Source organism: Orbicella franksi, chromosome 9, assembly GCF_964199315.1.
Source record: "Orbicella franksi chromosome 9, jaOrbFran1.1, whole genome shotgun sequence".
Lineage (NCBI taxonomy): Eukaryota > Metazoa > Cnidaria > Anthozoa > Scleractinia > Merulinidae > Orbicella > Orbicella franksi.
In genome coordinates this window covers 27,518,366-27,540,954 of record NC_138153.1, presented here as the reverse complement: position 1 = coordinate 27,540,954, position 22,589 = coordinate 27,518,366, and the positions used below count along the sequence as shown (strand labels likewise).

The following is a 22,589-nucleotide window of genomic DNA, read 5'->3' as shown; positions in this document are numbered from 1 at the left end:
AATTCGGATGGTTGCGTTAAAGCGCATAATTGTTATTTTTTAATTAACAAAATCCGCCCATTACATGAGCTATATTATTTACATACACTAACAACGTTACTGCGGCTCGCTGCCATGAAATCTATTAAAATTAGAAAATACTATTTTAAATGAATCACTCAAGCCAAGACCAAACGGGATTAACTACAAAGACAATTACCTTCCTAACTATTCGCCGGCCGGCCGGTAAACTATATAAAATATAAAAAGTTTACAACAATAGTTTCGCTTGCTGACTGAGTACAACAGTTTCCGAATGCAAGAGTATTAAAAATCTTTTCTTGGACTGCCAAGAGAGTCAGTTATCAGTTGATGGCAAATTTTAATCACCAGACTGCCCGTAGTTTTGGTCCTATTGTTGCTAAGCAACTAATCCCGCTACGATGACGCGAGTTCTTTCTCTGTTCTCTGATTGGATATTAAACTGAATCAGAAAATTTACAAGTGCTGTGAAGATGAAAACTTCACGACACCTTCTTGCTACAAGTAAACTTTAACCAGGCCAGGGTGTGGTTCCATGAACCTATGAAAAGGAAAATAATAACAAAAAAAAATTGTTGAAAACAAAAATCCGAATTAGTTAATGTGGGGTACTAAATACCACGATCTTTTCATTCAAATGAAGATTGTATTTTCACTTGACTACAATTAAGGTTGTTGTCGTTGTTGAGGTTTCAATTTCGTAGTGCATGAATTACTGCGCATGCATAATAATTTACTTTTCTGTCAAATGCTTCTTGAATTACGCGACCGATAAACAACTGTTTTGCTTGCCGCTCGTTTTCTTACCCAAGAAACGCAACAACTATGTTTCTACAACGGTTTCTCATCCACAATGCACGGCAGATGAAAATCACCTCACCTATAATTGTGTTTCTTGAGATATTCTAGAATAGCAGGTTTTATTCGAGCCTTTCCTCCACGGCTGTGATTTCCTCGTCCAGTTACTACAGAGATGGACTTGTAACCTCTTCTGGGCTGACCACCGTGAGGATCTGGGAAAGACGGATATCTTTGAGATATATCATACACTCTTTTCATTTTGACGCCACTATATTAAACTCATATTATTCTATCCTTGTTTAAAAACGCCAAGCGGTTCAGAAAATTATCTTGGTTTTGCCATTTTTCGACATAAAAAACTTTCGAGCTTATAATTTGACTGAGATTTTCACTGTGATTGGCTGAGAACAGGCCAGTTTATAATTCCTTTCTATTTGCACTGCAGTGCAAATTAAGACAGGCGCGTTCGCAATTTTCAGAGTCATTTAATAAACGAGAAATCGAATGAAAGCTCGAGCTATTAAGGATTTATACTACTCGTGATATTTGAAAATTCTTTCAAATTGCACTCCCCTTAAAAGTGCAATTTTGAGAGCAGAATTTTCAAATTTCACTCGTAGCGTAATCCTTTATTGCACTCGCATTTACACGATTACGTACACTTACTATAACTGTATAAGATAATACAGAAACAATAAAAGACTTAAAGACAATAAAACTCTCGTGGGAAGTAGGGATGGCACAGTGGTGAGAGCGCTCGCCTTTCACCAGTGTGGCCCGGGTTCGATTCTGGCCTGTTGCCATATGTGGGTTGAGTTTGTTGTTGTTTCTCGCCCTACTCCGAGGGTTTTCTCCGGGTTATCCGATTTTGCTCCCGCTACAAAAACCATCATCTCCAAATTCCAATTCGACCAGGATAGAGGAACAACATGTAAACCAGCTTAGGCCGACGTGGCTTCCTCTCTAAATATTGTAAATTGATTTGATGTGTCGAGAACATAACATTTATCACGATCCTTACCACTGCTACTAGAAGTATTTGCGATCCCTTAACTGCAACATGCGTGTGACGTCATAATAAAATTGATCTCTTACATGCACAAATGAAGTGCGAACGCTGTTAGAATTGAATCAGGGTTAAGGTGGCTGAACACAGTTTTTGATACCTGTGTTCATTCACCTTTTTCTCTAAAACCCTTGATCCCTCGGTCGCCAAAACTGGCAGCAAGCAAGTTAACAACACAAACTTTGGTTTTTTGATGGTTAGGCTGACGTATGTGCCGTTGCCATAGCAACATGAATAATATAAACAGGCCTTTAAAATCGGTTTTGTTTATTTATAGAAGATCTAGTCATTAGATTTTCTTTATAATTTGCATGCAACAAGCTTACAATTTAACAGAGAGATTTTTAATTATCCCTTGTTGAAGGTTCACTGGAATATCTAGAATTTCCTTTGCTAAAGTTCAATTATTTTCAATACTCCAGTTACTTATTTCCTTAAGTATTTTCGTGCCAAATTTCGTGAAATTCTGATGGGTGGTTTTCGAGTAATAGGCGTATTTCCGAGAGTGCAATTTTCATTCAATCGCGTTGCATTTAACTGGGTTCTTTCGGTAACAAAGAAAAAGCTGAGAATTGCCGGGTTCTTTGCATCGTTACCTTTTCTAACATATCTTTGTAATAAAAGACTAAAGTCATCAATACACTGGGCTCAATTATAGAGAAAAATAACGCAGATAGAGCAGGTGTTGGGTAAATAAAATGATCGCTGTATTGACGGCATGTTTGTTTTTTTTGCAATCCTTGTGCGTGCGCTGAATTGCATAAGCAAAAGCGCGCGCGAAAACTGTGTTCGGCCACCTTAAACAAATGTTGTAAACGTACCGGTTCTTTCAGTCAGCATGCGTTCAAGAGCTTCAATCGCCTCTGTAACGTGCAAACCATGTAAATCAATTGTATTGTCGTCTGTCGACTCATTCCTGAAGAGAAAGCAAAATGTAAACTGCACAGTTCGAAAAAAAGGCTTCGGTGAAACTGAAGCTAAGCACGGTACATCGGTTAAAATGATTTGCATTGCTTACATTATTACAAATAATAGAGCGGTTTTCAACTGGGCGTCGAAAAGTAATTGGTTTTGCATCAACTACGCTACACGATTGGCTTAAAAAACTCGCGCCCCTTTTTCATCCAATCAAGAGTAAAACCAAAACCAATCATGACTCGCTCACACACGTTTTCCCGCGCTTTGCGTCGGCTACATGTCATTAGTTCGAGTTTTTGATTGGTTCACTGGATTGCCTGTGTCCTTTGTGATTGGCTAGAGTGATTACTTTGATTCTGGTTTTACGACACTATAGAAAACCGCTCTAATAGTCAGAGTTACGGTGTTTAGAAAACGCTCAAATATGCTGAAAAATAGTACTTGTATTTCGAATCCTACTTCGAATAACTGCTGATTTTTTTCTACGTATAAAGCTATTTCCAGTCTGCAGAGTAAAGATTCTTGCAAAACGATTTACTGAACAAATTCTATAAAGAAGCGTCATGTTTTCAGATTTTGTCTATAACTCGCCCGTCACCGATTCTGATTCCCTGTTACAGATACACCTATATTCTCAGCAATACAACACAGTCACTCCATCCATCCTCTTCGAGTCCTCTTGCACATTAAGCCAAATTTTCAGCCCCATACTTTGTTTGAAATTCGCCGGCCACAGACTACATTTTACTGTGCAGACTCGATTTGATGTTGCCGTTGTTGCAACAACGCCTTTAAAAAACATTGAGATTATCATTATCATTGTCATTATTAAAAAGTACATTGCATAATCTTACTTTTGATCCAGAATTAAAGCCGCCGCCCTCGCATTGGCTTCCTTGATTTTCTCGGTGTGCAAATGACCCTGAAAGGAAAAGTTATGAAGATTAAGAAATTCCAATTCCTATCTCTTGGGCTCTGTATGCTATGAAACATTCTTAGCACAACGCGTGAACAGCGGCTTAAAAGGATTGCAGGATTAGAAGAGCAGTTATGTCAAAATATGAAGATAAGGGTTGTTTATTATGTACATTCCGGAAGTTTTGGTCAGAATCCAGATGGTAAGACCGACCGGAAAATTTTCGAAATAAACAGAATGTCTTGAAAGGTAGTCCAAAATTTCTAAACAGAAATATCCGAGTAGAAAATGTGCTTACATTTGGAATTACGATCAGGTTGAACTCGTCCTAGTCTCTCTCAGTAAATAAAGGGTTTGTGAATACATGGTAAATGGCCAATCCGAACGGAACTTACCATCAGGCATTTTTGCTTACCATTAGCACAACGGTTGACGAACCGGTTTCTTCATGTTAATGGTAAACAACATGTGACATGCAACTTAATATGTGAAAAAAAAAAAATGGATGGCGATCTTTGGCTGTGAAATGAATATTAAATGAAAATGTTGACACACTAAAGGGAAAGTACTTGAAAAACTCGCTTTGTGTCAACATCTCAGTTAAGCATTTCACTGCCAAGGTCACCAATCCATATTTACCTGTTGTGCGTAAAATTGTGCCAGCTGTCCTTGTTTCTTAGAGAAGGCCAGCGCGGCTTTCTTAAAGCACTCGTCTCTCTGTTTACAATGTTGAAAAGCTTCGGCGCGATAATCCAAGTAGCTCGGCTCTTCTAGGGTCTGAAACGAGGCCTCGTCCGATCTTGGCCGAGAGGAAGCTGGAGAAGACATAATTGCCACAACGGTAACACTTAGTTAGTCTGCTCACAGACGCTTTTTTTTATTTTTGCTTTTCTGAGAGTTATTTTTCTTACAACGCGAGAGCGAGCGAGGAGCGCGTTTTGGCTCGTTCATGTCCCCGACGGTAAATATTTTGTGTGGGATCTCGATGAACTTAAGACGAAATAGACAGTCTGTGGACAGACTACACTTAGTAACTGTAAAATACTAACAAAACTAAATGCCAATGTGTATTGATTCATTTTACGCTGCGTTACATCTTGCGTCCTAGTTTGACTCCCTAGCTCCAAGATAAAGTTAATTTTAACAATTATTTTGTTTTTCGTTTCTTTATTTGACTTCGCTTACCATCCAGGTATAACCAACTCCAGTCTTCCTCTGCTTCCTAACAGAGAGAAAGAAAAAAAATCGTATATAAAATTACAACTTCAAGCGATAAATGTGACAAATACTTATGAAAAACAGTTCGTGGCAAGTCTGACGCGACGTTTCGTCTCGGCAAAGAGACTCTTCAGAGACCTTTTAGAATTGAACAGCAAACTCATTGAGCTTTGCGCTTAAAGTCCCATTCGCGAATTCAATATGTTAGCAGTCTGGCGCTCAATCGCAGAGGGATTCCCAACCGCACATTCACGAGTTTGAAAAATGCGAGTGTGTGACAATTTAAACATATGAGTGTGACACACGGATAAAACGTCACGCGTCACGCAGTGTACCTTTCTTGTGGCTTCCTCCTGAGTGATTGCACGGCCGCTAAACCCACTTGCTATAACAGTGTTAGGGATTTCCCGACCGTGTAAATTACATGAGGCCTTCACGGCTTCTACTGATGGAGCAAGTTCAAAGCTGCGAAAACAAAGACAGTACTTCAATAACAAGCCACATTCGCCTAGGAGCGGAATAACGCTAAGAAGAACCTTCTGCGGACCGTGCGCAATTGCTTTGGTGTTGCCACTGTCGTACAAAAACTTTGCAGAGAAGAAAACCAAAGCTAAGAGTGTGTTTGCTTACTCGTGCACCGCGCGTTTGACACGATTGAATGTTACCCATGCTCGGCCCCATATTTTCTCTCAGTTGGCTTCGGTCGCATATTTTCCCGCGCTTGGTAACGGTTGCATATTTTTCCGCGCTTAACATCAGTAACATGTTATTTCTTCGTAAGTTGATTGGCTCATTACGTTAATTGTGTTCGTCTGATTGGTCAGATGTGATAACTTGGCTTTGGGCCTATAATAAACATTATAATTAAAACTTAATGACTGGTCCCGAGGGGAACAGTGAATTTTGTTTTGCGAGAATCACAATGTTTCCCGAGACGAAGTCGAGGGAAACATTGAGATTCGAGGGGAACAAAAGTCACTGTTCCCCAAGGGACCAGTCATTAAATGATTTGTTATATAGCAAAACAAAACAAAAGCAATTTTGAAAAACGTGCTGAGATTCCAGCGACATCAGGCCACCTTCAGCTGCACGCTCTGATCACGTGCAACAGCGGTCAACATTTCGCGGGTAACAGTGAACTGTTTCCCGATTGACGTCATAGTTTTCGCAATGTTGCCCGCTCATGGCATTTGGCGGTAAACAGTTTCATTGTTAGATGTCATGTGACCATGAACTAGCCAATGAGTGGGCGCGCTGTGGCGGGAAAAACACCAGCTATACAACAATTAACAATTATTCCACGAGCGCGCGATGGATATGAGAGTGTGGATAGCCAACAAGCGTGAGTGGAATAATTGTTTTATTAAAAACGCCCCCAAAATACAGAAAACTGAAATAAAATAAGAATAAAATTTAAACGCCCCCCAAAAATTTACGCGTGCGCTTACCATAATTGCAGAGCATGGTATAGTGGCTCATAAAGCATGATGGCTAAACCAATGGAAACTCTTGAATTGCATTAGACAATTATCCAATTTTTAATGTCACTTAGACATGGTACCCAGTTCTTTTGCCCACAACATTACCACTCGCGTGGCGTAGATGTTTTCGAGGAAGACTTTGAGCTGTGTATGTGAGCTTTTTGTAGTCTAACATTAGCAAACTGCTCTTAAAATCAGCAGCCCTAAAACCCACCGATTGGCTTGAAAGACTTCTTCTAAAGCCACAGGATCTATACCAGGGAACATCTGATAAAGTTTCTGTCTCTTCAGTTTGGTAGCTATGTCTTGTTCATTTGCATCAGGGACCTTGTAACACAAAGTTAAAAAGAAAAACCTTGTTACAAGTGAGTCACTGGTTTTGAACAAATCAGCGACCGTAAATTCAAAGCGAAAGACTCTTTGACACAAACGTTACGATATACTAACATTCCTGCTCAGCTCCAGCGCGAGTTGTTCATCCATGATTTCTCTCAAGTTTCCTAACAACACAAGGAAAAAACAGTTAACAACATTACTAGGGAGTTTAAATAACTAAGACGGCGACGCCGAAGACAACGTCGATTAAGAAATGAATTTTTAATTTATCTACAAATCTCGTAGTTCACGTTCCCCACACAACGCAGATTTAGTCATTTCACGTTGTTGTTTTACAGAGGATGGCAAAGAAATGTACCAAGAATTATTATGCACGTGCACAGCAATTGTTTTCCTCCTTTAACCTTTTGTTTAGCGACGTTCTCGTTGCCGTTGTGGTTTTCTTAAACTTCCTAATGATGCAGCTGACTATGTGAATGTTCTACAGCATTTATAATACCTGCTTGAGGTTCATTTCGCGGACGCTGAGGTGACCGCTGGTCACGATTAAGCTGGATTGCATCGTTACCAGTTGGTTCTACTTTTGCTTTCTCTGAACTACCTAAAAAAGAGCATTAGGGAAATATCACTATCACTGGCATAAAGCAATAATGGTTTGAACTTGTACTAAAGTACTTGACAAATGGGCCACTTCCGAGTTGCCTTTTCCCTCCGTATCAAAAAAGTCTTCGTGCGAAATCATTCATATGAAAATGTTTTCCACCTACAGATTCATTTTTATGCCAATCAAACTCTTTTTCAGACGAAAGGTTTGGCATGAAGACTGGTTCCGAAACAGAGGTGCAAGGTAACTCGAAAATGGCCAATTACAGAAAGCTATTACCAAGAGATGAGAGGTTAACAATAGTAAGGTTGGAAATCGATTTCAATTTGGCACACACAGACAGACTTGAAAACGAGAGGTTTACATTTTCAAGTTTATCGGTATCCCCATAATACTTTGAAAAAAATGCCAAATTACTGTTGGAACACCGAAACATTTTCTTTGATTTTTATAAGGTTTCCGTTCCAAAAAGAAACAAGGAAAATTTGTTTCTGAATTTATTACAGCACCGACACTTCTTTGCACATAAGTTCAGAAGCATTTACTCGTACGCAGCCCCCGGCCAACATATCAAAAAAAAAAACCACTCATTAAACAAAAACATATATTGCTCGAGCAAAAGAGAAATTCTTACCTCTTTTAACAGCAGAAATCCCCTTTTTCATCTGTAACCCAAGGAGAATTTTACAAGTTAAACACAGTCAATGCCATCGATGTATATGTTTACTGAGCTCTAACAACTGAACGGAGCTACCGGATAGGGACCACTGTAAAAGGGACCGCTTGGCTGACCCTGATCCTTTGCAAGGGTGTATCTCAATAAGCTCCTGTTAATTATTGCATTCTAAATGGATTTGGATAGATAATTAATGAATAAAATAATAAATACATTTCAGGGCGGAGGTTGAGGAGAAGGTTGACAAGATATGGTCATTATATACTACGAGTAGTCCCTCTTTCGCTTAGTCCTCGTGCGTGACGCAAAAGAAACCTGCGAGGAAAAATGACCGCGCGAAATCCTGGGGGCGAGAAGCGCCCAGGACGGACTAAGCGAAAGAGAGACTACTCGTTCTCTATGGCCAGTATAATGGAAAGCTTTATACCTGGATACTCTTCTCCCATTTTTTATGCAACTGTCTTGCTAAAGAGTTGTCCACATCTATGATAAGATCTTCGTGACTGATATCCTCTGTGAAGTAGGAAAACAACCTGAATTAATTTCAAGATTTTTCTTAGAAATTCCAGCGAAAAAAACTCGTTGGTTTAAGATGTTCTCAGATATTCCTTGGCCGTATATAAATAAAATTTAGATTTTTGTTGCAATCCTTTGTTACTCCTAAATAGCTAACTGATTTTCCTGTGTCCTTAGATCCAAAGGAGGATTACGCAGGTATCCCAATACGAACTGCGCGTAATTATTGACTGAGCGGTGTCAAATTCTCCTTGGGAGCGAGTGCATGTGGCTAAACTATACCCATCATCAGACCTTATTTTTTGCGTATTCACGACGAGTAAAGGTAAGTTAAAACGATTTTTGCACTTTTTTTAACATTAATAAGTCGTTTGTAAGTATTAGAATTAGGTTTGTTTTGAGAGGTATGCTTGACTGATTCGCTTTGTTTTTTTGTTGAGGTTGGCCTCTTCACCAGGAGCCATAATCGGGGACGGAGACCGTAAGCGCGCGCCATTTCAAGTATTGGGGTTGTCCCCATGATATGGGACAATAATTCTATTTTTAGAACAAATTGCGCCATCACATGCGGCACACGCGCGTACATGCTGCGAGGATTTTTGCGGATGTCGCGCGGGGGAAATGGCGTCCGAAATTCCCGAAATGTTTCATGCTTTCGCCCCGCAACTCAACGCGTTTACGTCGGTTGGAATTTTGCTTAAGTATTTTCGTCGTAAGCTGCTCCAGTTTGAGTGAAGTAAGACAGTGTCGAATTTAGCTATGTTCCGCTGTAAGCTTGTATATATCGCTGACCAAGTTGACCGACTGATGCTTCGTTTACATGAGCTGTACATTACTCCACTTTAAATTTCACATATGTTGAAGATTAACAGCTTTTCCATTACACAGCAAAAAACTAGCTGGATATATTTAGATAAAGCAGAGCTTCAGGACTTCATAGTTTCCCGGCTCCTCTTGCCACACGCTTGCGAGGAATTTGTCAGTCTATCGCGACCGGAAAGTAAAACAAAATAATTGCTAGTTTGAGTTTCGCTTGAATTGTAAGCAACGCTTGATGTTTCATCAAGGCTTAATAACTTTACGTCCGTAGATACTGCTCAGTTTTATTCGTGTAAAAATCCAGTAAATTCTCTGTTTTCGATGAATGAGAGCGCCCACCGATGCGTGTTTTGTACAGTCAGTAAACATGACAAATTGTACTTCCGCCGCACTTTCGTGTGAAAGCGTACATCGAACTCAAACAATAGCTCTATAGTTTTTAAATATGTTTAAGATTGATAAATGTTTGACACCATATTAAAAGCTAAGCTGAAAATATGTGAATAAAGCAGAAACCATCAGCGAAGTTACGATGACGCTTTCTTTAATCAACTTGGAATAACGATTTCGATTTACATGATCGAGTTATCAAAACTCCTTGTCTATTTTCATTTTCGCAGTGTAAAACTTCACTATGCTTATGTTGAAGAAACACACATGATGTAAGTAGCCTTTTTGCATTCGTGAAATTTGTTGCAGCATCTCAGCACAAAGGATAACGAAAGAAATCTTTGTCAAGATTTGTTGACAAATGAAAACACCGACTCGGACTTGAAAGTGCACGAGCAGCACGCACTGTGCAAATGAGCTAATTGTACGCGTCAGACTTTCCTTTCAAAAACTTTTGCAAACTCACCAAACAAGCAGAGACAATAAGAAACCATCAAAACAGGTTTTGGTTATGATTAAAAATTGTCTGAGAAACTCACAAATTAACTCGATACCAGAGTAGAGAGTTTTCTTGCTATATTTTTAAACATACGCGTAAGCTTACGACTAGCGTGAGCAGATCTTATTATTCATTCCCAGCGCGAGATTGAAGTCTTGTTTTCAACCCTGAAAAACCCACCTTTTCCGTTAGCTCAGAGCATAAAACTACATATAAGCGCCCTGGTTCGTATTCCCTGCCTTATTCCCTGCCATCGCTGTGAAAAATACGCAAGAGAATCTCTCAACTCTCACCATTTGATCACGCAACGTGACAACATCCACGCGAAAGCCCCTGACATGTGCGTGAATCCGCGCGGATATATGACGTCAGGATGGCGCAATTTGTTCTAAAAATAGAAAAATTGTCCCATATCATGGGTGCGCGCGAATCCCGAGACTTACGGTCTCCGTCCCCGATTATGGCTCCTGTATTCACTTATTTTGGCTCGTTTTGTTTTTAATCCATTACTACCCTAATGAAAACACAAGGAAGGACACAGGTTAAAAACCCAAAATAAACGAGCTGCCGTTACAAACCTTGAAAGTTAACTCCAGCAAAAGAACCGAACATCTCAATCAGGTGTAGAGCTACTGCGGGCTCAAGCGTCAGCTGAAAAGTTGCGGTGCTGCTTTGACTAGAGGACTGACCTCGGGTCAGAGGCCTGGGTTCCAGATCCCTGGGACGACTTGCTCTGTTCTCTTGAGGAGGAGTGTCGCTGGAAATCTCGCCATGTTCACGGGAATCAGTGTTTTGTTGATTAAACCCGCCAGTGGGGTCAATGACCTCGCCCATTTCCTTGGGTGGTGGAGATTGCTCTTCTTCATTCGAAGCGTTGAAGGGTGTGTTATGCACGGGCAATGGAGGCGAATTTGGAATGTTTGAAAGTTCAGTTGAGGAAACGTTCTCTTCGGCCACTTCTATGTCTTCAGCCGATTTTTCTTCTGCACTGCCACTGGCCAGCAATTCATCAACTACTTTCATCACATCGCCGCTATTAGTGGTTAACAACGCGTTCATCAAATCACTACCCACATCCGGGAAACACGTTTTCAAAAACTCCAGCTGGGCGGACATGTCATTCTGCGAGTCCCCGGATGAACTCGGTGACACGTCCGATACGTCAGACAGGTTCTGCGCGTCAGTGGAAACATCTTTGTCTGAAGTGATGTTTTCTTGACCAGAGTTATCATTGGAAACACTTTGTAACGACTCATTCGGTTCCAGTTCCCCGGCGACCTGATTAGGTTCCTGAGGCAGTTTCAGAGTGATTCCCTCGGGAGAGTTCACCGAGTCTGTGATTGGCTGAGTTGGATCGCTGTTGGACCTTGCGCGTCTTTTCAATTTCGTTCTTGAAGCTGACGCCAGAAGTGCTGACAAGGGTGGAGGGGCAGGGATAGAATTGCCTCCAGAAGGTTCTCCATGTCTTTCCACGTCACTTCCGCTGTATGCGTCTGTGACGTCATCTTCAAGAGTGAGCGTAAGAGGCAATGACGTCCTTCTGTTGGGGAATTCTACCTCACAAGTGATTTTTCCCTTAATGGGCTCCTTGCTCGAGTCACTCTTCTCCTCTGCGTCTCCATTAGACTCCAAGGAAGAAGCATTTAAAAAAGCAGGGTTTACCGGGTCTGTGATTGGCTGACAGTCTGTTAACAGATTGTGCGAGAGCGGGGAGATTGACGACTTCGATACATCTGCTGATTCAGTAACTGCGGGACTGTCCATGACACTTCCACTCGAAGAAACAACGGGGGAAACTGTACAATTGTTAGCTAAGGACGCAAGTCTTGATAGAGTCTCCACACGATATACCGGGCTGCTTTCTTCTGATGCCTCCCCTTGGCTGGGCATCTTATGCAGGTCGGGTTTATCAAGATTGTCACAGGACGAGCAGTTACCCTGGCGTTCATGTTCAGTGTCAAGTGCTGACAGCTCTGTATTGATATGCTGTTGTCTGTTTGGTGTTCTCCTGTTTCTCACCCTTTGAACCCGCTGTGGCTTTGGACTAGAACTGACATCACATTCTTCTGTCAAGCTACAATCTGCTCCTTCTTCGAGTTTGCCGATGTCAAGACCATTCACTGCAGAGTGAGTGCAGTTTTCTTCCCTGTCTCCAGTTTTGGAGTCGCTGACTGATTTCTCATCCAGGTTAACACATTTCTCACTTGAATTTCTGAGCCCATTAAATTGTTCTTCTTTCGCTTCAGAGCTACTTTGATCTTCCATAACTTGCAAGGAACTTATCTTTTCACTCACTTCAAGTTTCGAAGTAGTTTTCTCTCCAGACGTAACCTCATAGTTCTCCGCCCTTCTCGTATCCAGTTCCTGTGGGCTTCTCTCTTTTGATAAACTTTGAGGTCTGGGACTGGGATTCTGATTGTCGCTACCAGTGCCCTTTGTAGTCACAGTTTCATTTCCAGTCCTATCTGCATCAAGTTTTTTCTCGGAGTTTGTAATCTTTTCCACAGTCATACCATGTTCAAACCGTTCTTTCATTCTTATTATGGCCGCCATGTTTACCCCATGTTGATTCCGTCTTGAGCAAAAGTATGAAAATTAATAAAGATACGTGCGAGAATACATTTCGTCCATAAAGGACGCGGCGGCCTGGACCGGGTTGTTCGACGGTCGGTTAACGTTAACCCAGGATGAAACGTCAACCGAAGTATTGATTTTTCTTGTACAAAATTGTTTTTTTCACTGTATGTACTTTATGTAGTTTGAGATTACTCCAATTCAAAACAGACGGAAAAACAATATATTTAACAGAAAACCTCACCGAAAAGTTACAAAACTGAAATCAAATTCTCGCTAATCCTGGGTTAGCTTAATAGGGCTTTGAACAACCTGGCCCTGACAGTTTATTAGTTAGCATACTGGAATCTTACTCGAGTGATCCAGGTTCAAGCCCTGGCCGAGGTCATTGGGTTGTGTTCACACAATACCTCTCTCCACCCAGGTGTATTAATGATGCCAGCGAATTTAATGCTGGGAATAGCCATGGGATAGACAAGGATCCCATCCAGGGGGGGGGGGGGGGGAGTAAAAATACTCCTAGCTGGTTAATGATATAGAAACCAGGATAAGCCCCCTTGACCCGAAGAAGACTTTACCTTTACCATGAACAAAGGCTACTGTACTCAGGTAGCTTACTCCCAAATTGGGTTTCTAGGCCCTGAATGATTTGCTATTCCATTTCAAGTTCCCCCCCCCCCCCCGACACTTCCTGCTCCTCCAGCATTCGGTCATGTTGTCCTAATAATGGCCCGACACCCAACCATTTCCAAACCTGAGTGAAGAGAGGCATCATCACGGTAACCTGTGTTTTGCTAATGGCCTTTTGAACCACTACATGTAACGGATAATCTTCTAGAGGTAATAAGTCTCTCGATGTCGAGTTCCTAAACTAAGCCAGTGCTTAACACACCTTGCCAGTTCTTTAACATTCCATTTCCATGTGGTGTCCGGTTCAACAAATTTGATGTGGTAACCGTACTTCAAGGCCTAAAAAAAGATAATAAAATCCAAACTTAAAGGCTTGATCAAACGAGATTTGAACGTTTTATCTCTCACTCTCTAATCTGGTAGATCACCATTTCTCATTTCACTGTCTTGCAAAACAAACTGTGCACCAGCACTCGTTTTGAATCAGAGTTAAGTAAAGGGCACCTTGGGCAAGGCCGATTTGAAGCTGCTCAAATTTCCATGAGGGAGCAAGAGCTTTGTTAATTACATTGGAGAGGCTCATACAGTCAAACCTTCCATAAGCGGCCCCCCAAGATGCCAAGCCTAGGTAGTTGCTTACGGGAGGTTGTCACTTACTTGAGCTTAAAACACATTGGGTCACAATTTTGCCTCATTAGCATAAGGTAACTACAGAGACTTACCCCATGGTTTAAAAGTTTTATTCATAAGAGAATTAGTCAATTTCGAGAAAAATACATTACTTCCCATTGAGAAATTTCCCTCTTTTGTATTATCCAGGAATACAATATTGTTACAACACCTTATTATCCAATTTCTGCTCTATTATCTGTCAAGTGGTCGCTTACAGGAGTTTAAAAACGAAAGCAAATTTCAAATATTTAGCTCTAAAAGTGGTCGCAGTCACTTATGAGAGGTGGTTGCTTACAAGAAGTTCCAAATATTGTGATTTGACTCAGAAACGTTTGGTATTTTGGAAAACTGGTCGCTGAGGAGAGGTAGTCACTTACGAGAGGTGTTCGCAACTGAAGGTTCGATTGTAATGCCAACTGGAGCTCAGATACTCTCAGCATGGTTGAAAACATGCTGAATATACATGTGTTCAGTTGATAACAGTAACTCTTGTTCAACTCTGTTCCATCAGCTCCATGATCCCATCGACTCTTACTTTCAGTATGGATTGGAAACAGGTAAGAGCATAAAAACCTTTCAATGGTATTTTAACACCTTTTGACTTTTGGAGAAGAACACGCACTGATACCATGACAGCAAAATGGCCTTTTATTATTAAGCTATATAAATTCTCTTACCATAGACACATAAGGCTTCATCTCCCAAGCCTGAGTGTTGGTGTTGTCAATGATGACTGGAGATTGATGTTTTTCTAAAGCACTTTTAGCTGCAAGAAAAGAAACAACAAACCGTGTTTTATCTTTGATTGCCACATCACTCTTTTAGATTTTAATGTTCAAAATTTCATCTCAAAATGAAGGCAATGTTCAGCTGATTGTTGAACTGTTAATTATGTCGGTCATTAACAACATTTTTTCCAGGACACACAGAACAGTATTTTTGATGAAATTTGAGGTGTTTGGATAGTGATGAAACACTGTCTTGAGTGTTTGATATATCTTCTCAAATGAAACAAAAACTAAGGAGTACACGGAGAAGTAAAATCGTTAAAGTCTATGCCAATTAAGACCGGGTGTACAAACCTCCTTCACGGTTGTGATTTTCTTTGTTTTAACTTGATGAATTATTAATGAGTTTGAGAAAAAACAATCACAATGACCAAGTTTTTTTTTAACTTTGATGATGTGGAAACTATTGACTGCTTTTCTTAGTGGTCACAAAGATTGTTTCTGGAAGCTGAAGCGTTACTATGGCATCTGATTTGCCTACGGATTTTTAATACGGAATTCCATTACCCAATACCATTACAGAATGGCATTAATGAATTCCAGATATTTATACATGTACAGGCTATTCCGAAGAGAGGTTCTCATGCCCTGTCAGCTCGAAAAGCCTGCTACTTACATGTTACAAGCTAGGTTCTTTTGTGCAATGTACATAGATCTACACAGTGTTTGGTTATAGTTTTCAATAGAAATAACCCATTTTGAAGCTTTTTTTGGTCAGTGACAACAATATTTTTTATGATACCACAGGATACCAACCATTTACTAGTGTAAAGTTTCTTACTCAAGAAAATCACAGGGGAATCTGCCAGGCAGGAGCTCAAGTGTGGTGTAATGACCTACTTGATTTCAGTTAGATACACTACACATTGGGCAATTCCAGAAAATATCCATACCCAACCACGGACGGCTTCCATGTTTTAACTCCCTCTTGCCTTCGGAAATTCCAGAATGCATTATCCCCCCCCCCCCCCCATACTCTCAGAATTCTATAGTCGTGAACCCCTTTCCCCTTTGGAATTTCCGCTTTTTTTGGAAGTACATTTTTGACTTGGCAACGCCGATATGAGCAAATGAACATGAATTTATGCCTCTTCAAGGCTGTGATCTAGTGGCACCAGGCGACAAGCTTTACTCTTCAGAAACATGAAAAACCTACTGTGAGTGGCTAGGCTGTGCAAACTCCTTTTTAAGTCTGAATTTGGCTATAAAAATAAACACCACTAACGGAAACTTTCCTCCTCTTTATTTTCTTGTGTTGTTTTGACGTTTACAAAGCAAAATAACTTAAATTCAGACTGTTAAAATCTTTCGGCAGTCAAAAATACCATTGAGTCTTTCATCTTTCCTCATTAATAATCTGGCAGACGTTTCTTGGAATGGAAGCAAGAGACTGGTGCGAGTTTTTGCTGTTCATCGGACGGGAACGGGAGTAACAAGAAATTTGCAAGCAGTAAATAAGATACATTTTGAGGTTTTATTCATGTGACAAGAAATTCATCGAGGTAAATGTGAAACAAACGTTTTACTGTTCACTTCTATAAGTTATGAGAGTAAACACATGTCTGATCAATTGATACTTGTCTTCTGCTGCCACGGACATACGTTTGTGGTTTATTTACAAACTAGAGAAGTCCACAACAATAGCGTTTTCAAGGAATTCACTCTACTCTTTCTACTCCAGAAATCCCACCTGTGAAATCCCCCCATGCCTTCGGATTTCCAATTGTAAATGCCCCCCATGCCATCAGAATTCCATAATCGTGAACCCCCCTCCCCTTTGGAAATCCTAAAAGCTGTCCGTGGTATAAGTATGGATATTTTCTGGAATCGCCCATTTAACTTTAGTTGTACAGTAATTACCTCGTCGTTGATTCCACTCATGTGCCTCTCCAAGTAAGCTGATGTCAAAATCATACCTACAGTGTAAGAAAATGCAATGAAACACTTAAAACTCCGTAAGCCTCAAGAATAATTTCATGCTCAAACAGCTCTTTTACATCCACGACAGATAATTACATCAGCTGCTCAGTTCGGCAGACATGCTTCTCACTAGAGAAAATTACAGACACCTAACAGACAACTTTAAATCTATGCATTGTGCTATGCATTCAGGGTCAGAGTAAGTGTGTGAGTCCACTTTCTCAAAGGTTATACAAAGTCATGTATATATGACACATGAAACAAAGTAAAAAAGCAAAAAGTACAATATATACAAAGTAAATGTACCGTTGATTCCTGTAAAAGTAGTCATCTGTTGAAAGCACAACACCATGGACACCTTTCAGCCTTCTGCAACGAAAAACTTTTAAATTTAGATTTTTTCTCATAAGTGACAAAGTCCATAAATACCAAAAAAAGTACTGCTCACTAGCTTTCATTTGTGTGGTCATACACTAGGATTTTTATCTACAGACTTAAAAGTTAGAACCACCTTGATCAATTGTACAGCTGATGGTATCAATTCTACACTCAGTAGCTTTCATTGAACTTGTGTAATGAATTGATCCAGTGCCCTCCTGAAGTGCTATAAGTGTCTGCTTTCTAAAAGGCAGTAATGTAAGCACTCTCCCTTGAGTGTCAACCTAATTCTAAATAATCTCCCCTTCAAATAAGCCCCTCACTTGCAGTCACTTTGAAGACAATAGCATAGAACAGACTGATTAAATGTGTGAATTATTTAGTCTGCTTTCTCATTTGAATGTAATATTGAACATCTTGAGCAAACAAATGGTGCCAAGTTATAAGTATCATATTCCTACATGTAGGTAAAATTAATGATCTTAGTTGCAATCTATTCGCAACTCAACCTAATGGCGCCAAGTCACGTTAAGCAGACGATGCTTTCATCTTCAGGTGAGAAGAAAAATATGTTGGGCAAGGTGACGAGAAGTTTGGCTCAAACAAGAATGAGTATATCCATCAGAGCAATGCAGTTCATGTAGTGGAGGTTTGCCAATTCTTGTATCTGCATGAACAGGATGCAATGTTACAACAGCCATGAGCTTTGTCTCAAGGTGCAAAAGGGTACAGTTAGCGATACCCATAAATAACGATACACCACTATACTAACTGTGCAAGAGAGGATTTTCCACTTCCTGGTAATCCTCTGACCAGAATGAGCAGCTTCTGGTGGATGGTTGGAATGAATGGAATAGTCGAACCAAATGTTGGCCTAACAGGGGCCGTAGGAACTGTTTGGGAAAAATAAAATCTTTAGTCAACAGAAGATAACTTAAGCTATATCATGTGGGTGGTATGTCATAAACATAATTTTGACATACTGTAGATGATATGAAATGGTGACATGAGGGTGAAGACCACTCCAGTTGTATAGATAATACAAACCAGATGCTGATGAATGCAAGCACTGTACATGTAACTTGCATTTCAGTGCCTTGAGGAGCTGACATACCAACCTGAAAAAACCAAAATCACATACCTCTTCCAAATGGGAACTGGGGTTGAAATGCAAATGTCCCCTGGGGGTGGTGGTAAGGCACATGTCCTGCAGTCATAGGTCTTTGTATCATGGATCCTTGTTGCCATGGAGATTGTGTGTTTGGCATAACAGCAAACCTTTGTTGTGGTGCATTGCGTGGAAGTGTATGGCTGAATCCTTGAGGCAGTACAAAAGGTTGAAGCTGTCTCTGTATAGGAGGTGGTGGTTGAAACATCAAATCTTTGGGTGGAGTGTGGAATGTTCTTTGGTAAGGTAGTTGGTGGGCAGTATTTGCTTTCTGCTGTAAGTGAGGTTTATTAACATTGTGATGAGGAGCTGTCTTTTGGACTTTCTGTGAAGGACTAGAAAACGTAAGGTTTTGATTATTTGTTTGGTTATTTGTATCACTATTTGAAGTTCTTTGACTTTCATCGTATGGCAATTGTCTTTTATTATCAGAACTATGTGCCACAGATGTATTTTGATTTTGCGGTCCCTTTTTGCTTAGCTCAACATCTACTTGCTGCTTTTCAGTGTTGCTACTGCTATCACGAGAAACTGTCGTCCACTTTTCTGTGCTTGCAGTTCCTGATATCATTTTCTTTAGGAAAGACTCTACGTTTCCTCTAAGTTCTGGATCAGCGTCAGCCATGTTTACATCTGGAGGTCTTCCAAACTCAAAGTGGCCAGGAACTTTATGAACAACAGGTGGTCTTGCATTCGTATTATACAACAGACTTCTATGTCCTGTAGGTTCTTGACAAAGTAATCTTTCATTATTACTAGCTCCTTTTGTTTTGTTTTTTAACGTTTTATATTGCTGTGAAACATTGTCCGGGAAATCTGGTATACCGGATGACAAAACAGGGCTTGTACTATCATCTGGTGGTACGACTCCATTAAAAGAACTAGATGGTAAGACAAGAGATGGCATAGTCCTTGGGATGTCTGTCAGATACTGGAGACCAGTCAAGTTACAATCTACCAGGGGATTCATTTCAACTTTTGACGATAGTGCACAACTGCTGTTAGCAGGTAAATTACCAGATGTTGATGGATTTGAAGACACTGCTTGGTTTTGACTACAAGATTCAGTAAAGTGAGAACCAACTAGAAGTCCTGATTGATCAGGACTTGACATTTTGTTATGTTGATTAGGCTTTGGACATTTTGTCAACATTGAATCTAATGTTGTACTGACTGGTGACGGGGATTGGTCGCTGCCTTGAGATGTTTTGTTTCCTGTCTCGCCCTGCTCTATTCCACTAAGAACAAAAAGTTTTTCCACAGCGTCATTCACTGAAAAGACACAAAACTAGGTTTATAGCATCAGATATATTTTTCTCTATTGTAAATTATTGGTATGTCTAGACATTAAGATTAGGGTAACCCTTCCTTTGGATCATGTGTACTAATGGCATCCCCGATTGACTATTGATCGATACCCTCGATCAACATCTTGATCGGTGCTTGATCGACATCCCGAATGACACTCGATCGCCATTCAATCATCACTAGATCAAAAGTCGGTCAATAGTCGGCTGAGTGTCGACCAACTCGCATGCATTGATTGAAAATTAATCGACTGTTGACCAACTGTTGACTGAGATGTTGATAGAGTATCAATTGAGTGTCAACTGAGGTGTCAATGGAGTGTTGGTGGAGGGTCATTCAAGAGTATCGATTGAGGGTATCGATCCACACTCGACTGTGGATGCCTCTAGTACATATGATCGCTTCCTTTTAGGGCTATGGTAATCCTCTCAGTTTAGAATTAGAGGATGCCTGTTAGCCCTGAAAAGTTTGGCCCAGGCTGAAACTGCAAACAATCTGAATCACTTTGTTATTGCTTATCCATGAAAATACAAGTAAGCCGGTTACCTCTGAGAACATTAGTTTTTTCTTATGTCTAAAGAAGACTGTGAACGTATTTAATTTGCTATCAATAAAATGTCTAAATCCCTGTAGAATTCGAAACAGTTACATGGTGCCTCGACGTAGAACTTTCCAGATCTCGTAAAGAGAAATAAAAGCAGCGAAAGTGAGCAAAAACTATATGCAGACCCTACTTGGCTATATTCCAGCTCGTCGAAGTATCAAATGTCAATAAAATCATCGACCCATCTATCGGTAGCGGAATTAAGATCGAGAACCTCACGCGACGGGAAAATAAAATATTAACAACATAAGCAGATACCAACCATTATAATTGCTTTCTGACAGTACCAGTTGAACTACTTCAGGATCGATTGAACCAGAAAACATACTCTGCAATTCACGCAGCGTCGTATCGCGCCATTTCTTCTGTACATCGCTGTTTGGAGATATACTTTCTGTTGGATCTCTTCCTAAAATTGGTCCATTTGGACTTTGGTTTTTCCTCCTGGGCATTCTGAGATATTATAACAACCTACTGCCCGATTAAACGTACCAATTGGGTCTGAGATTAGTTGTAATGCTGAAAATTGTTGTAATTAACTCCTGATCACAACCAAGCGGCCATTGTACCCAGGTTTCGACTTCCGGTCATGTGATTTTTAAATACACCCCAAAATGCTGTTAGAGCTTAGTAGCGGTAGGCAGGTCCGCAAGGCATCCGAAAAATACTCAGTCGCGCTGATGACGTCGTTGTTTCGACGAAAAGCTTAAATTCTGTCATGTTGTTAATTCGAGGACAATAGACACTTTTCGGTTACCCAGGTGACACATTTTCCTTCAAAGTTAACCCCGCTGAAGTTTTCATTTCTCGCGATAATTTTGTAGTTGAACCTGTTAGAAAAAAAATTGTTTTTTTTTCTGCATGTTAATGTGATTTTATGACGTACGCGGGTCTGTATAAATCTGGATTCGGTCAGCACAAAATGCAGACTGCAGATTGCAGACCGGTTAAAAATGGAGACTGCAGAAAGCAGACTAGTTACAAAAAGCACACTGAGAATAAAGACTGTTTTTTCGTCACGTGTTTAACTTACCAAGTGTCACTCAATTGCTTTTCCGTGGTCATCTTCGACGAAACTTTGTCCTGTTTCTTCATATGCAATATTCAAGAAACAATAATGGTCGACGATAAATCAGTATTCATTTTGTAGCCAAGTGCAGACTTACAGCCTGTGAAGCAGGCTCTCCATGGGGTCAAGAAATTAGGAAGAAGGGAAGAAGACTTCACGCCAAATTTGTATCTGTATGCGAACGTTCAGCGAAACGTGACATATTTGCCGCCGTCCGTCTACTATTACACGTAACGAGCGAGTTTGATTACGCCAATAAAAGTTCATGATATTAATGACCGTAAGCAGCGTTATTTACCCGTAATGTGTGGTGTGGTATTCCAGCGAGCGTATTCTGCTGCTCTTTTGTCGCTTCTTATCAAAGTAGTGAGAATAAACGCCAGGGGAGGTATTCCCTTATATCGGCTACTGGGTATGCGCCGCTGTGAAGGGTATGGTTTTCATTCAGTTATTCGGAGGGGGGGGGGTATAGAAATCAGACAGTTTTGGTCTAGAATAGGGTATAGTTTACTGTCAATAATTTAGTCAAGAACAGGGTTCTTCTTCCGAGGTTCAATAAAATAGCTAGTCTGGGATAGGGTAGGGGTTTTTGGCGATTAGTCTAGAAAAGGGTTGCAAAAATCAAGCTGATCACGGTCTAGTCTCAGATAAGGGTTTCATTGTCACAGTGGCACACTCCCACCTAAAGATTTACAGAGTGCCCCCTCCCCCGGGGAGTAGACAATACTTAGCACTGAGAAACCGACCGAAGCACTCACCTCCAACAACAGGAGGATCTAAGCACGAAGCTTTCGAAACTCGAAAACAGAGCACGGAAACTGAATAGGAAAAACCAAGCCAAATGTCAAAAATAGAGTATCCAAAACTCCACCACGAAGCATTCAAACCTCAGTCAAATTTCCGTACTCAGCAACTGCTTTCTCATGGGACGGATGATGGCTGACTGCAATAAGCCAAAATGAGCTACAGACTGTTCATCGCTTCCTTTGTTAGTCTCAGGGGATTGCATTCATTTCGGAGTTGCGAACTTTTATTTTCCGGTTTCAGGTATTTTACTTTCGAGATTATATAAATAATATAAATATAGATGCGGCCCGCCTAGATTAGCCCAGTTCTATTGTCAAGCTTTTTTTAACTTAATGTGTATATATTTCTGTAAAATTGTAAATATGCGAGTCATAATAAAGTTATGTTGTTTGTTGTTGTTGTTGTTGTTG

General features: G+C 40.4%; 1 protein-coding gene across 1 annotated transcript; it reads right to left on the bottom strand.

Moving 5' to 3' along the window:
* Window positions 1–7: 7 nt before the first annotated feature.
* LOC145498127 (NEDD4-binding protein 2-like) lies at window positions 8–21,056 on the bottom strand. Its single transcript, XM_081478008.1, has 20 exons — window positions 20,566–21,056; window positions 18,365–19,663; window positions 17,996–18,116; window positions 17,152–17,214; window positions 16,786–16,841; window positions 14,815–14,903; window positions 13,728–13,804; window positions 10,840–12,836; window positions 8,465–8,550; window positions 7,996–8,026; window positions 7,257–7,358; window positions 6,869–6,921; window positions 6,636–6,748; window positions 5,276–5,405; window positions 4,908–4,944; window positions 4,362–4,537; window positions 3,661–3,728; window positions 2,710–2,804; window positions 902–1,034; window positions 8–562 (listed from the first exon to the last, which is right to left on the bottom strand). The coding sequence occupies exons 1-20, from the start codon at window positions 20,753–20,755 to the stop codon at window positions 520–522; spliced, it is 4,959 nt and encodes a 1,652-aa protein (XP_081334134.1). The 5' UTR covers window positions 20,756–21,056; the 3' UTR covers window positions 8–519.
* Window positions 21,057–22,589: the final 1,533 nt, after the last annotated feature.

Bases quoted from the DNA above. Each gene is read 5' to 3' on its own strand.
- LOC145498127 (XM_081478008.1), bottom strand. From the start codon at position 20,755: ATGCCCAGGAGGAAAAACCAAAGTCCAAATGGACCAATTTTAGGAAGA. The intron at 19,664-20,565 runs GTTGGTATCTGC...GTGTCTTTTCAG, and splicing joins GTCAGAAAGCAATTATAATG to TGAATGACGCTGTGGAAAAA. The intron at 8,027-8,464 runs GTATAAAGCTTT...CTTGGGTTACAG, and splicing joins AATGGGAGAAGAGTATCCAG to ATGAAAAAGGGGATTTCTGC.